Consider the following 16419-nt stretch of genomic DNA (forward strand, 5'->3'; position numbering starts at 1 on the left):
TCTTCGATCACCAACGTTTCAGCCTCGATGGGGTTTCAGGTAGGCTGGTTGGATTTAATGTAAACGGCTCTAGATGTCACGTCAGGTTAATACATTGGTGGGATAGTTCAGCACACCTTCAGGCTTCATTCTGGAAGTCAGACCGATCGTTTGAGTTATAGGAAAACAGGTGTATCATCGTGTGTTGACAGAGATTTTGTGTTGTGGACATAACAAGATTTAGGTTTATTCAACAAGTGAAATAAACACTTTTGACATTTGATTGACTGGTGGATTCCTGGAATCCTGTACCAAGGAGTAGTCGTAACTTTGTGGAGGTATACACATAATTAACGTCTTTGTACTTAACATTTCTCTTTTTAATATCCTAAATCCCCCCCCCAAAAAGGTGATATTGTGATGTAGTATTGGAATGTGTAGCAGGTTGCTGAGTTTTTTTTCTGTTGTTGCTGCCCTTACGGTTAAACAACAAAGGATTGGATACATTTACGTCCCACCGAATTGTGTATTTTGGTAATAATAACCCAAAAAATGAAGTATACTTTTAAGCGCATATTCCCAATCCAATTAAATCAATTAACCATAAGGTTTACAGTTTCAAGGTCACTTTCAAAAGGCTACCGAAGTGTTGCTGTTCTTTTTTATGTACAAACAAACCAAAACATTGGTGGTTGTAGATGGTGGGCAGCACCACAGCATGCGCCCATGCAGCCGACTAGATATGCAACAAAGCTGCCATACATAACGCTTCATTCATATCCATGTGAGTCCACGCAGTCTCTCAATGCCCACTAATCAAGCAACATATTGCACTACATTGCATTCATCTTTGAAAGGAGTCATTGTTCCTTCTGCCAACAATTCGTTTTTTTCCCCACTAGACACTGTGCCACCATTGTGGGGACAGTGAAGGACACTTTTGGATCTGTTTGTGCCACGGCAGATAATGCTTTACCAGCCTTAACAGATGAGTCGATGAGTCTCTGGCCAATGATTGACTTCCTGCATCCCAACTTGTGCCTTAAGATCCCTGGCCCTGTGTCTCTGCCGGCCCGGTGTGGTTGAGAAGCAGGAGATACCCCGTGTGTGTGTGTGTGTGTGTGTGTGTGTGTGTGTGTGTGTGTGTGTGTGTGTGTGTGTGTGTGTGTGTGTGTGTGTGTGTGTGTGTGTGTGTGTGTGTGTGTGTGTGTGTGTGTGTGTGTGTGTGTGTGTGTGTGTGTGTGTGTGTGTGTGTGTGTGTGTGTGTGTGTGTGTGTGTGTGTGCGCGCGCGCTATCAAGACGGTGTGGGTTGGTGTTGGGTGTGCAAGCTGTGATCTACGTTGGGCAGGCTGCCCGGACAGAGCACACTCTCTAGGGGCCCTGCGACTCTGGTCGTCGGGGAGAACTCTGAAACACCAGCGATTAAGGACTACATGTGGTCACCAGGGCTTCCAGCAGGGGGTCCTTCCTGCCGCCCCCCCCCCCCCAGTTGGCTGGCTGGAACATCACCAAAAGCTGTTCGTCCTTAGAGCCATCCGGCTTGGGGTGAATGGAAAAGATGGGAATGCCGTTCAGCACGCTTCCCTGTGAAACTGTTTTAAAAGGGGTGTAATTACGGAAGAAACCCCATCAATTTAGGAAATGAGAGAAGACCAAGAATGGTGGCGGAAATGCCAGACCTCCATGGCCAATCAAGCACATCTTCCAATGTTTCAGCCCTAGCTAGAGGCAGGTGGAGGACAAAAACATGTATATTGGTGAATTAGACATGAATCATCATACAGGCATAGTCGCGTTTCCCTTACATGTATCTAAAAGTAGTGCATCCCTGTCGCTGGATTACTTGCGCCAGTGCAATCAGCCATTCACATTAGAAATTATATCTATATAAATAAATAGTATAATATTTATTAGAAATTATGTTGGGTGCCCTAAATAAAAAATAAATCTCTTTAAAGACAAATATCACGAGGGCCCCTTACTGCACCTCCCTCAATTTTCATTATTGTTTTGGAAATATTGTGGAAAATTACTGACCGCAACACACTGCTTTAGAACATCGCAAACTGTGCACATGCACATCAGCACTGTGCAGTGTGCACTTGTACTTCAACATAGTGCACCTTACACACACCTCAGCATGACAGCTGACAAAAATTGTAGGGGAAACAATGCGATAACTTCCCACAGAGAACTCAAAGCCTCCAGGTCGGTGCCTGCCAGATAGGGAGACTCACAATGAAAATGAAAATAAAAGTTTAGAATAGTTAGCCGTGTCATTTCTTTTCTTCTCCAGTCGAGCTTGGGATATTATTCTTCATGGGTTTAAAGGACCACCATACCCCTTGCTTTTATCCTTCATTTACATTATCGGTTGTGACTAGTGGACCATCAGGAACTAGCATTTAAACTACCATGTAAAGAAGATGGCACATGACCACAATGTGAAATCTTAACACTATAACTGTGAAGAGGCCCTAAGTAATTGTTTTCATGTCTGATTAATTGTAGTCATACAAGATCAAAAATCAGTAGTTCACTTGGTTTGAACTAGCCATGGGCTCTCACAGTCTCCTATTAATATACAACACCACACACACGCTACATCTAAATACCTGCCGTGTTACATAACTAGAACAGAAGCAAGCGCTCCCCCAAAAAAGGCCTCCCAACTAATGAGGACGAGCGGTATAATAACCAAAATGACCCAGTTTCTATTTAGTCTGTCCCTTTGCTTCCCTTTGGTCAATCTTAAGGCTAGTGGGATTCTCCCTTGGTCGTTCTAATATAGCTGAGCCCCAAGAGCATGTGTGTGCCCCGCCAGTGATCCGATGATCTCCATGTTCCAGTCTAGAACGGTGCGGCTTAAGAGTGCCCCCCTGTATCGGGTTCCCCCCTAAATCCCTAGGTGACCGCCACAGGCTACGGACCCCAGGCTACAGCTGCTGCCGCCGTCGACCTAGTCCAGTGTTCTTTCACTGGAGCTCTTTCTTGTGTCCCGTGCTCATTGGTCTCGACGCGTCTTCCTCAAAAAGGGGTAACCCCCCCCCCCCCCGAAGAGGAGAGGCCCTCCGATGTGGATGGGTTGTTGCCAGCATTGTATCGACACCAGTCTTTTGGTGGTTAACTCCAGGATACATTCAATTGTTGGGTTGATAAGTACTAGGCACGGTTGAGGTATTGGTTTAAAGATGGTAAAGATTAGGGTTTCTGGAGTCAAGGTTAGGGTAAGGATCTGGTGGTCGAGGTAAGCGCTGAATTGTGGGATAAAAAAAACAAACAACCACCAGGGGAAGTTGTCCGTGTTGTTGCACCTGTTTAACTTGCAGCACCGCCTCCCCTCCCCTCCCACCGGAGCGCTGAGCCATCTGTTGCGCCCGTGTCGTGTGGTCATTGTTGAAGACGACATTAAGCCGTTACTGTCCGCCGTTTTACCCGGTCTTTATCCTTGTGCCCCACCTATCCCTCGGCCTGCTTTAGTCTTATCGCTGCTTTAGTCTTCCTGTTGGGTAAAGAGTGCTAGTGAGCCTGGCTGCTTCCGCATACAGGCCCCGAGTCTTGGTGTGCACTCCCAGCTTGGCGCTGCTAGTGGTTACTGTCATTCAGGTGGTGGTGTCGTGTTACCTCCGTATTGTCGTCCTGCCCTGCCTGTATTGTTAACTCCTTCCAGCGGGGTGGGGCCCGGCCCGGCCCGCGAGGGGGCCTGAGGCGGGGTTTCTGTTTGCTTTGAATCCACGTCAGGTTTCGCTCTGGGAACGTTATCTGTCTGGGGCGGAAACTTGTGTTTTACACCTGACACACCGGGGTGTAACCTCGGCAATATTCAAGGTATGGTGGCATGTTTCTCGAGGCTGCTTGCCGGAGTTGGACTATCATAGGTGTTGGACTTTGAACGCTGCTTGTGCGTTGGAAGAAGAGGGGCTTGCCAACAATGGAGTAAGGCAGGAAGACCTAAGGTAGGAGTGTGCGGTATGGCAGTTAATGGAATGGTTGAGTCCAATCACTTGGCTAGGTCTGTTTTTACAGACCTATTATGTTATGTTTTTTCTTTTTTTATATAATGATGCAATAACAGGGATACCCTCAGTCAGTAGTGAGCAAAGACGGTGTCAATACGCTAAAGTGTAGTTGAACATGTTTATTTTTTAAATTGCTTTACATTTGTGGTGGGAATTTAGTGAAATTCCTTTTATGCGTAAAGCTATTTTGGGTAGCACTGCCTATTTGTTGAGACACGTTCCTCTTTTATGCACTCTTGTGTTCCATCCATGTTAGCGCGCTAGTCTTAGTTTGTTTCGAGCCGCCTCCGTTTGTTTTTCTAGCCTTCCAGTAGACAGGACACACACACACACACACATACACGGCTAATGAACGCATTGTTAATGAGCAGGCCAGGTGGATTTGTTATACCATCCTCAGCTTATACACAAGGCAGCAACTGGATTCACACACCCATGACAAATGGTCATCTACCTCCTCTGAGCTCTTTTTTTCCTCTCCCTCTCTCCTTTATGAACCGCTATCGAGACTCAATTTTCAGCTTAATTAATCGGTGTAATTAACTACCTGACACAAGATATTATGGGACTCGTGCGAGGCAGATCGGTGATGGAGCGCGAGCCGTTCCTGGGGTCATTAATCAGCGTTTTTATTAATACAGTTCATGGACCTCCAGCAATGGCCACAGGGACAAGGGTCACATCACTAGCTTACTTTGGTGTGCTATACACACGTTACACACAGTAACACCCATCACAGGTGTGACGGTCTGTTAAGCCGTGGATAAACTTGCTTTTTAACCATGCGTTCAAGTGGACCACGCATGAACGGAATGGTTGACATACCTGCCTTTGTACTTTGCATGTTACTTGAATATTTGGGGAGGTTACTATCTTGGTTAGTTTGAGGTCAGGGGGAAAAACAGCAGCAATAGCAGCGGTGTCTTCGCCATTGTCTCGAATGTTGTGCCTACTGTACCCTGCTCCCTGACCTGTCACATACCCATACTCACCCTAGCGTTCACGTGGGTATTGCATCTTGTGAAAAAGCATAGCGCTAATTTCTGTGGACGTGCACAACGAACGCTCCCATCAGACACGGGGAACATGAGGCAGCCACCCTGAGCACGTCGTGAACGCATGGTTAAGAGCACGTTTATCTCCGGCCTACTAGGACAAGAATCATCAGCGACCTCGCAATACGATATTAGAATGATTTTTTTGGCTCGCCCAATAATCCATATTGGCCGAGCCAATATGGATTATTATTCAGCAAGCATTGCGATAACAGCTACTACAACAAATTGTATGCAGAAAAAATTTGATTACAAACCGGGGTATACATATGTCATTTATTTTATTGAGATTGTTGAACAAAGGCGAACGTAGTTGATGCAAATTGACAATTTACTACTGTAAATAATAAAAAAATGTATCATTATCATGTTGTGAAGCGATGTTCTGCTGCATTGTCTGAGTCACATTTATTTTCAGTCGACAACTGTGTATTAATTTGTGTTTTCAGTATCGATCAACTTCCTAAGTAATCGTCATGTCCTTTCAGCACTGCAACTGGTGCATCACACTAAATCTGTTTCTGTGGTTGTGTGTCTGTGTGCAGAGTACAGCCGCTTTGAGTCCAAGATCCACGACTTGAGGGAACAGATGATGAACAGCAGCATGAGCTCTGGATCAGGCTCCCTGCGCACCAGTGAGAAGCGCTCCCTTTATGTCAGGTAAGGCTGAAACACTCACTCACACACACACTATTTCACTCACCCACACTATCGCCCTCACTCACACACTATCTCACTCAATCACTCACTCACACACTGTCTCACTCACTCACACACTATCTCACTCACAAACTATCTCACTCACTCAAACGTTGGAATACTAGGCTGAAAGCCGTTGTCATAAACGGCAAAGTGATTGTTCTGAGGTAGTTTGCATAACAGATCAAATAGCCCCGTCTCACCTGAACTGTTCAAGTTAGTCAAGTCCTCAATAAAGTGATTTATTTAAAAGTGACCACAAGCTAAGTTTGTTACGTCCACATTGTAACGTGGGTATTGGCACACTTGAAGATGTCGGCCATGTTCTGTTCGTATTAGTTTAGTTAGTGCAACTGGTCCTTGCGTTTCCGCCTTGTTAAACACACACACACACACACTCACACAGTTCAAGGTAATTGGGAATCCTGACTCATTTGAATACATTTGCTGAGTCGTCACTTTTTCCCTAAACCGTGATCACACAACCGTTTTCTGCCTTTGTTTAAATAGCTGTGTTTGCTTTCGTTCACAATCACATTGGCCTTCATAAATCCTTCCTGATTCAGTTCAAGAAGTTGTATGGTTCACTCTCACTGTCCCAGACACCCCCCCCCCCGCCAGGGAAGGTGATAGATCGATGTAGGAGCTGTTTGCCACTGTGAGTCATGGCGCTCTTATAGAGACGCTTCTTCAAGGCATGTAGAGCCTAGCCTAGCCTCCTGCATGGGTGACTAAGCCCACAGTTATGTAGGAAACGCTGTCTAGTTATCCAGCAGCGGCAGTGGCAGCAGCCCTGTTCCCCAAGCCCAGCCTCAGGAATGTGGGGGCGTTAAGCCTCAAAGGTGTACACACACACGCACACGCACACACAGTAGCTTAGGGTGATGCTACCACTGAGGTGGCTGTGTCCCTGTCTCATCTTTAGAACCACATTGCCGTTTCACATCCATTTGGGGCTGTAGTCACGAATAGAAATTCGATCTACACTTCAACCAATCGATTGGTTGATTGGGTGGGGGGTAGTCAATTAAACTATCGCTAGATGAACTAAATCCGCCACAGTGCACTGGCAGCACTCCAACCTTGGAGCCTTAATATCCTGATAGTCTCCTGTAGGAGCTGAGTGGAGGAAGTCAGTGAGTTTTGGATCGTTTCTTGGTTCAGGTCGACCTCGGTTCGGGCCAGAGTTTCAATGTGTACTCAACTAAGATTCAACAAAGATTATTCTGTTGACACAGTTTAGTTTTCTTGGCTCATCCTTAAGTTCAGTTGTATCACTCATAAAGCAGCCCCATCATCCCAATGGAATATCCTGTTGACCCAACGATTTGACGGTTAAAGACGACGTCGACTTACCGTCTTTCTATGAAACATTCAATGATTTGAGGTCCCCCCTATTGTTTTTATACATAATTAATGTTTTTTTCTATCACAATATAGCCTATCACTCAAAAATGAAATACATGAGGTCTAAATATTTCCCTCCTGGCCCTGAAAAGAATGAATTAAGAAGCGCTATTTTCCTAGCGAAAGGAACACCAGAGATTTTCTGACCAGTGAGACCAATAGACAAACTGACAAGAAGGTGTCGGGCCTACTTTCATTGTTATTTTTGTTAAACCAAGTGGTATTGTAGGTTTTATATGTATTCTTTACCAGCTGTTGTTTGTAAAGGCAAGAATAGGTCGGCCAAAATCCCCAAGCCACAAGAAGAGTAAATGCACTAATGCCTACAGAGCCGCTCTCTCGGTCTCGCTCTCATCAAGCACAGTGGTTAGCCTGTAGATGTAGGTCAGGATATGGGAGAACCTGTTAGACAGGTCTGTATGTTATTTCAAATACCTGTGGGTCAACTTGTCGAACAAGGTAAAGGAACTCTACATGGATGTTGTGGAAGGTATTTCGAAACAAAGGTCTTTCTGTGTCACGGAAACACTCAACCAAACTGGTGATACATTTACCGCATCGGACTTATTTTCTTCCTTATTTTGACTGCCTTTCACTAATCGGACTGTATAACCTCAGTGTTCCCGTGGGACCTTTTGCTTGTAAGCTGGATGTATTGGGTGACCCGTCTGGCAGAATAATCAAGCCTGTTGCAGGCATCTCATTTCAAAACCAGACACTCAAGGCAGCTGAATGTCGCATTGTCAGCAGCACAGCTCTATATGCTGCGGGACACACAAACACGGACCCCGTACACACGCGGTGTACAGTAAACGTTGTCAGTGCTGAAGTGAAGCTGCGTCAGTTTCGAACGCTCGCCTGTCTTTGAATGCGTTTAAGGGTCCGGTGGGTAGAGTTAAGTTACAGCTAGCGGTGAGGTTACTTATTTCAACCCACTGAATAACCCCCCTCCCTTTCCAATGACAACGGTAGCCTGAACCGTTGTCTATATTTGTATGTACTTTGGTAGAAGGTATTTCCGTCTCAAAAAGTAACACAATTTATTTTTCCTATAAATCAGTTGAATCGATCACTATGGTGTCTTCTTTGTCATAGTCACCATGGTCGCTAGACATGTTCTACATGTTGTTCCTCTACAGAGTCCTCTTATTGCATCCATACAGGTGTAACACTGCTGAAATTGGACGACTGCATCTGTCAATCAAATCCACTGAGCCAATTGGATGCAACGACATTCATAGACCTATAATTATCGATTTCTGTCATCGGCATCTATCATTAATCTCGATAGCAGTCAGCGGTACAGCTGACATTCGCTAAACTATTTTACAATCGGATTTGAAGTGAGTGTGAAACTCCATAATAATTTAAACATCTTAATATATACAGTAGGATATTTTGGTGAAAGGACAGCACTGGCTTTATGAGCTGCCTCCGGGGTTAAGCTACTAGTATACCAAGTGTCCGAGAACACTTGGTATACTAGTAGAACGTAGTATGATGCTCATGGTAGCTTATGCGACAAGAAAATGGCCTATTGGTGCATCCCTACTAAAACGTGGATCTTTGTTGTTTCTGCAGAGCCCTGTTTGACTATGACCGCACCAGGGACAGCTGTCTGCCCAGCCAGGGTCTGAGCTTCTCGTACGGGGACATCCTCCACGTCATCAACGCCTCTGATGATGAGTGGTGGCAGGCGCGGCTCGTCACGCCACACGGCGAGAGCGACCAGATCGGGGTCATTCCCAGCAAGAAAAGGTAACATTTCCCAGGGGTTAAAACCAAACCGCTGCCACCGTTCTGGTCACGAGGTAACGCCTGGAATGGGGGTGCTTTAAATATGCGTTCATGGCGGGAGAGAGGGTTGTACTTCTGATGAAACGATATCTGTATCTGTTATACGGTTCAGATATTGCTATTTATTCTCTTTCTCTTGTCTCTTGGCATGCTCTTATTCCTCCTGCTGCGGGATGTACTGAACGCTCATAGGAAGTAACAGAGCGGAAATTACATTTTTGGTAGACTGGAATAATGGAAGAATTCATGACCCTCTCTCAGCCTCAGTCGTCGGCGGTCTGACCTTAATTCGGATCTGTCTTTGTGCTCACACAAGTTCCAGAGTGTAACGGATTCTCTTCCCTGTTCTCTTTATCTGGACGGTTCTGCGGGCAGAGTGGAGAAGAAGGAGCGGGCCAGGTTAAAAACTGTCAAGTTTCACGCACGGACGGGGATGATTGAGTCCAACAGGGTAAGTTTGTTGTCATGGTGATAGCGTGGTTATCAATACCGAGGAAACGATCGGTTGATTGCGTCCGCCAAGGAGAAGACGAGTCTTGCCGTTGAAAACAATGCACACAATCTAAATACAAAAGTAGGTTAATCAATTTGACCTGTGTTTGAAGCGCCAAATAATTTAAGATGTGATCAATAGTGTGACATGATGATGAGTAACACTATTATTTTGTTGCCTAGGACAACTATACCAATGCTCCCCACATTTCTCAATCTTAGAAAAGGCCAATCCGTCTTAAACTCTGCTGACAGAGATAAAGCATGAAACATTTTGCGCTGTTTACAATGCAAACAGCTAGAGGCGCAACACCAGAGAACATTGGGTACTACTCCTTTTTAGTTATTTTCTTATACCAGGTATAAGCCTCTGACTGTGAGCTTTGGCTTGTAACAACGCATCTCAAACGCGTCTTGTGTGTCAATCTAAACCAGGCTCACCGTATCCTATAGGCTTGATATGGGCTCATGGGTTTAGTTTCACAGATACTTTACACAATTCACTATTCAGGCTTGGCTTGATGACTATTGTCCTGTGTGGAAAGAGACACACCCTACTAATAGAGATGGGTCATTACTGACTGATCTTGCGTTAATGGAGCTCCCCTCAAAACATTTGGGATTCCAATGCGCTGGAGTTAAAGAAAAACGAATTGAATCCCGTTCAAGAGAATTTGACACTGTCAGATATTTCAGTTTTGATGACATCTGTATTTAAAAAATGAAGCAAATCTGTAGCATGTTCCCCTTTCATTGTACATGCCATTCACGTACACCCCAGTGCTCCTGGTTTATCGTCAACGTGGTTTACTATGAATTGAATGCATTTCCATTTCATTTGTTGTTCTGCATGTGTTCGGTGGTGTCATTGAAACCCATTGTTTTTGTTTTCACCCTCCCCCCTCCCCCACTCCTCTCATCCACACACCTCCATCAGCATCCAGTCAAAGTAAAGCGCAAAAAAAGTTTCAACCTCTCGCGCAAATTCCCTTTTTACAAGAGCAAGGAGAATATTGTGCAGGAGATGGTGGATGCTGAACGTAAGTAGCGGATGTTGTGAGTTTGGTTTGGTTTCTTTCATTTGCTTCACCCTTTCCCATCATGCTTCTGTATCGTCTCGAATCTGATCTTTAAGTTCACCTCTTTGAGGCGGGTTGGTTGGTTGCATGACAACACCTCCGTCACCTCCTTCACCCACCCCCGCCTCTCAGCACCCTGAAGAGGGAACCCATGGCTCCGTACGTGGGCCTTTCTGTTTCACACTCGCTGGTGTCTGTCCTTCCGTCCGTCTGTGTGTCTGTCTTTGGGCACCCGAGGAGTGTTGCTGGTGTTTTTGTCTGCCAAAAGTGCACAGGTGTAACAAAGTTTTAAAAAATCCCTGGATTCTTACTAATTGTAAGGGTATTTATTCTGTTTAAGCCCCGGGATAGTGTATGGCCTGGGCTTGTGTATGGCCTGGGCTTGCTGTGTCCATAGCGGGCGGCACAGCTATTAGAGAAAAAAGATAACCCAGTGTATCGGAGGACCGAGCAAACACAAAGGCAACACCTCTCTTCGTCTCTCTTTCTTGCCCTGACACACACTAACCACTTCTTCTTCCTCTTCTTCCTGTCTGCTCTCTTCTTTTGGTTTCTGCTCTCGCCTATCGGGACATCTAGGACTTCCCAGGGTTAAGCGATGACTTTTATGGATCAAAGAGTTTGAGTAAGTGTGTGGTTGTACACAATCCCCTCAGCTCAGAGCGAAACGCCTTGTCACTGCCTAGCCCAGTAGGGAATGGCCAAACCAGACACACACATTTCCCAATGCATACTCCGTATACACACACAGACGCAGACACATTCCTATCTCCCGCGCAGTGTATGAAACGCAGCAAATGCATCTCATTAAGAATCCCCCAAAAAACAAGTTGTCGCTGCTTTGATTGCATTTTTGTGTTTTTGGTTTCTCTTTTTGATTTTAATTAACAGCGATTGTTTTGTGTGCACGAGAGGGAATGATATATCCGTCACCAGAGCATGGGGCACTTCCCTTGAGTTATCGCCGGGGAATACCCTCTAGTTCCCCCCCCCCCCCCCTCCGGCCGCGTGCCAGTCAGTGTTTTCTTTGGCTTGATGCGACCCCGCCCCCCTTCTTACGACATGCGATCTGCTCATGGCAGTCGGGCCTTTGGCTTGGGGAATGGTGGGCCGGTTGGGACGCGGTCACAGGAAACACTTGGGAGTTTCCTATTGCTGGCACCTTTTTACACCACTTCCCCATTCGAGCTAACCAGAGCAAGGCAACCACACTGAAGCTCACCGCTGCACTGTCAACCCTCTGCTATCTACGGTGGGGGGCCTGAGGAATAAAGGGCCATGGGACACATGCGGGGGGGGGGGGGGGGGGGGGTGGCCTGACCTTCTTATCGAACCGAATTATGTTTTGCCCCTCCACCACACAGACCCACGCAAACGTTTGTTGTTGTGTCGACGCTTGGTATCCTGACAAATGATCTGACGCACACCTCTCTCCCCCTCAGAATGCCTGACGTCCAACACGAGCGACAGCGAGAGCAGCTCAAGTGAGTCACCGCGGTCCCCAGTAGTGGTGTTGGTTTGGCGTTTTGTGGCTCTGCCCACCTAAAAGAAGAGCATGCGATATGAGCTCGTGTGTGTGCGTGATCGTGCAAAGGTGTTTTCATTTGTTGAACTGAGCTGTGATAGACGAGCACTTGGAAAACATCCCTCTTTTGACGTTTGCGTGTCACCATCTCGACCCTTGTGGAACCAAATAATTGATTTTGTTTTTGTATTCATTGTTTGTTTCGCAGAGGGCCAGGAGGACACAATTCTTTCATATGAGCCAGTCATTCGACAGGAAAGTAAGTGAAAGAACGGTTAACCCAGAGGTTAATAATACTTAGAAATAATAGCCATGTGGGAATAATAATTCAATCGATGACTTAATCGAAAAAACAATGATTTGTATAAATGTATTAAAAATAAACTGTCACGATACTTCCCACTCAACTCTTCTGACCCGTCCTCTGACTCTGCCTTGCAGTCCACTACACGAGACCTGTGATCATCCTGGGGCCGATGAAGGACCGGGTAAACGATGACCTCATCTCCGAGTTCCCCCACAAGTTTGGCTCCTGCGTGCCGCGTAAGTCGAAGCGTCGAGGACCTGCCCGACGTCCTGCAGCGCTGCTCCATCAGGTGACATAACATCTCACTAGTGGTGTCTTCCACAGACACGACACGTCCGCGGCGAGAGAACGAGATGGACGGCCAGGACTACCACTTTGTGGGCTCCCGCGAGCAGATGGAGAAGGACATCCAGGACAATAAGTTCATCGAGGCAGGCCAGTTCAACGAGAACCTCTACGGGACAAGCATCCTGTCGGTCAGAGCCGTGGCAGAACGGGTAAGTCCCCTTGCTAGTGTTTCTCCCCGGGATTAGGTTACCTGAACGGGTGTCTTTGTGTTGTAACCCAAGACAAACGAGCATGGTTTACAGCAGGGGTGCCCAACCTTTTTTGACCCAAGATCTACTTTTCAAGTAGCCAACCTCCCGAGATCTACCAGCAAACCTACCTTCAAGCGGGGGGGGGGGGGGGGGGGGGGGGGGGGGGGAGTAGAGAACAATTGTTGAGGGGGGGGGGGGGGGGTAGAGAACAATTGTTGACGGGGGGGGGGGGGGGGGTGGCTTGTATCGTGAACCTACGGACTTCAGTGGGGGTTTTCATTCCGTCTGCGCACGGCACCTTCTCAACGATAATCAATAATCTTCCTCCCACTCAGGGTGAAAATGGTAGGTCTTAGCTTATTTCCCCTCAGCCATGCCAACGTTTAGGAGTGTGTAACTACTGTTGACGGCTTTCAACTGCTGTTAACAGCACATGCGCTACCGCGCGTATATGTCCCGCGCAAATTTAATTTTATTTAAAAAAAAAAAAAAAAAAAATTTTTTTTTTTTTTTTTTTTCACCCCTCGCGACTCGACTTGGGATCTGTCGGCGATCTACTGGTAGACCGCGATCGACTGGTTGGGCACCCCTGGTTTACAGCGACCTAAATACAATCGAAAGCCTCAGCAGGATCGGGTTGCTATGGTGGACAAAATTAAAGAATGTTATAATCATTTAATTGTTGTTATTTCTTTAGGGGAAACACTGCATTCTTGATGTATCTGGGAACGCTATAAAGCGACTGCAACAAGCACAACTATATCCTATCGCCATCTTCATTAAACCAAAATCTGTTGAAGCCCTGATGTAAGTCAACTTCCTCACCTACAAACTTTTATATTATTTAAGTACTTAGGCGATCAAAAAACCCCAATCTTATCGCGTAAATGTCAACCTCTTTGTGTCTTTAACAGGGAAATGAATAAGAGGCAGACGTATGAGCAGGCCAATAAAGTCTTTGACAAGGCAATTAAACTGGAGCAGGAGTTCGGAGAGTATTTCACAGGTAAGTCGCAGTGCGCCCTAACCCCCATCTATAATTTGATGGTATTATTGAAATGAATGAGACTTGTTATCAAACAAATCTACTAGCTAAGGTTTTATTTGCTCTGGCATATGCGTCTGGCCCCCCTCCCGCTCAGACAGATTCCCAGTAGAGCTGTCCCATGTTGGGGTGTTCACAACTGTTTAACTAATATAGGGCATGTTTGATACGAGCGTCCCATGGGAGCGCCGTCGATGCAGTTGCACCAACCACCAAGATGGCTGCCGCTAATGTGTCACACGTTTTGTTGCTCTGATTTAGTTGTAGGTCTATCCAATTGCATCCAGAGGCATTTTGGTCTGCGCCCAGTGATAACGTGCCTGGGGAAAATCGAAAAAGAGGTTCCAGGCTAATACGCATTTGCGATTAGTCTGGCTATGTCAGGCTATAAATGGATGGGCCATTGTCATTTATAAATTGATTTAATTAATTCGAATGCCATTTCTCCAAAGCATCTTACAATAGTGAGTGCATATTTTGTAAGCATGGGGAAGCCCCTGTAAGAAATCAAACCCCTACGCCTAGCAGTGTTGATGGCATGCTCTCTCTGTTGACCACTTGAAGGCAACCTCTCACTGTCTGATTGTGTCCCCCAGCCATTGTACAGGGTGACTCGTTAGAGGAGATCTACAACAAAATCAAGCTCATCATCGAGGAGCAGTCGGGCCCCTACATCTGGATCCCTTCCTCCGAGAAGCTCTGAGCTGCCAGCTCCCTGCCCCCCCCACCTACACCCCACCACCACCACCACCACCTCCTCCTCCAGCACCACCCCTGCTTCTGTGCAGAACTCCCATCCTGAAGAAAAAACCCTGTCTCCCAATCCCCCCCCCCCAAAACTAAATTACTTCCCCCTTCCCCATTTTTTGCAGATAAGTTTCATATCAAGTTTTAGTGTCCTCATTATGTTATTCGCTAATGGGAAGATAAAAAAAAGTCTTATCACCATTACTGTGACTGTGCACACCCCTGCATGAGTTTCTCAACAGATCCATTCAAGACTGGAAATGCCACTCCGAATGAATTTTGTCATTTTAAAAACAACGAAAAGGGAAAAAAGGAACAAATCCTTTTTTGTTTTCAGATTTTTGTCCTTTTTTTAAAACGACTGGGACTGACTACGAAGACCAGAATGTTTTACAGAATTCGTGAGAATGCTTGAAGAGTTGCGGTGGTGAAGAGAGGGGAGAGAGAACAGAGTCTAACCATAAAACGTTGGAACACTTTGTAAATGTTCATCAAATCACACTAAATAAAAAAACAAAAAGAAAAGACACACACGTGAGTGGAAAAACCAATTGCAGATTTTCTTTTTCTAAAAGGACTGGATGAAATCGCGGCCAGCTGATGCTACTGTTTAAGGAGTCGTCTCTCTTTTGTTTATAATGACTGAGGAAGTTGGTGAAGAAGCCTACAAACTGGGGATCTATTTATCATTAACCAGTCGGGTCGTCTGCCAGTTGCCTGTGTAAAAATACACCATGTGAGGCGGCGCAAAAGGAACGAAATGAGTTGTGAATCTCTACATTTATATTATTATTAAAAAAAAATCACAAGCTAAATGATAAAATCCTTCTAAGATTTTACTACATATTCAAAACTACACATTTACACTTCACTAGAATTGTCTACTTGGAGGGCTCTTAGAGTAAAACATTTTTGTTTGTTTTTATTTTGGATGTTTTTTGGGGGATTTTGCTTGTGGGTTAGGGCTGCTGTGTAAAGGACGAGGGGGGGGGAGAGATGTGTAACTGGGCTCTGCAAAACACCAAACTGCCTTACATCAAATACAAATTATGTTTCCTGGCTACCTGGTCTCTATTAGGGGAGGACACACACACGCAACCGGCAAAACACAGGAAATGTTCTTGAATTTCCTCTTTTGTGTTGCTGCGTCCTTCACACTTCCGGGAGGCCGTACTAGAGTGCAATAGATTGAAATGCAGTCTCCACTCTGTTCTCACTTGTATTTTACCCTGTATTATTACTATCATGTTTAATCCCGTTCTTTACTTTTTCTGGTACATTTGAAGAAAAACGTTTAAAAGAAAAAAACGAAAGAAAGCCCCAACTTGATTTGAATTTGGATCGCCAGATCAGCATTCACATGGGCCCCAGTTGAGCAGCAGATTCCCCATTACACACTCTGCCTTCCCAGATGATTCTTCTCTGAGTTGAGTGGTCACGCGGCACTGTCCTGTACGCCACCATGGCGGTGGCCTTTAAAAGAAAACGCAACAAACGGGTAGTAAAATAAACAATAATTGTATTGGATGTGTTATCAATTAAAAGAGTCGATATATATAACCTGTTCTGGGTCGTGGTCCCCCCTCTTCCCCCTTTCTACCCCTACTTAAAACACTAAAGATGGGTTGGATTAAAACCATTATTCTCTGTATCGATACCAGTATGAATTCTTTGTATTTGACTTGGGAGGCGTTGGGGTAAAGCCCCTACGGTGTGTGTGTGTGTGGG

The 16419-nt window shown here is 45.7% G+C and overlaps 1 protein-coding gene across 8 annotated transcripts in view; it reads left to right on the plus strand.

Moving 5' to 3' along the window:
• dlg3 (discs, large homolog 3 (Drosophila)) overlaps positions 1-16419 on the plus strand; it is a 74170-nt gene extending 57751 nt beyond the window's left edge. For 7 of the 8 annotated variants that reach the window (XM_056600536.1, XM_056600538.1, XM_056600537.1 and 4 more), the window contains 11 exons: positions 5600-5714; positions 8742-8918; positions 9333-9408; positions 10387-10489; positions 11971-12012; positions 12262-12312; positions 12495-12596; positions 12685-12857; positions 13597-13706; positions 13814-13905; positions 14541-16419. In XM_056600536.1, coding sequence (XP_056456511.1) covers positions 5600-5714; positions 8742-8918; positions 9333-9408; positions 10387-10489; positions 11971-12012; positions 12262-12312; positions 12495-12596; positions 12685-12857; positions 13597-13706; positions 13814-13905; positions 14541-14647 — 1148 coding nt within the window. In that variant the 3' untranslated portion in view covers positions 14648-16419. Of the gene's footprint in view, positions 1-3513; positions 3937-5599; positions 5715-8741; positions 8919-9332; positions 9409-10386; positions 10490-11970; positions 12013-12261; positions 12313-12494; positions 12597-12684; positions 12858-13596; positions 13707-13813; positions 13906-14540 lie in introns of those variants that run through there. The other variant, XM_056600543.1, reaches the window with a different exon arrangement.

This window comes from Gadus chalcogrammus, chromosome 10 (genome assembly GCF_026213295.1).
Source record: "Gadus chalcogrammus isolate NIFS_2021 chromosome 10, NIFS_Gcha_1.0, whole genome shotgun sequence".
Classification (NCBI taxonomy): domain Eukaryota; kingdom Metazoa; phylum Chordata; class Actinopteri; order Gadiformes; family Gadidae; genus Gadus; species Gadus chalcogrammus.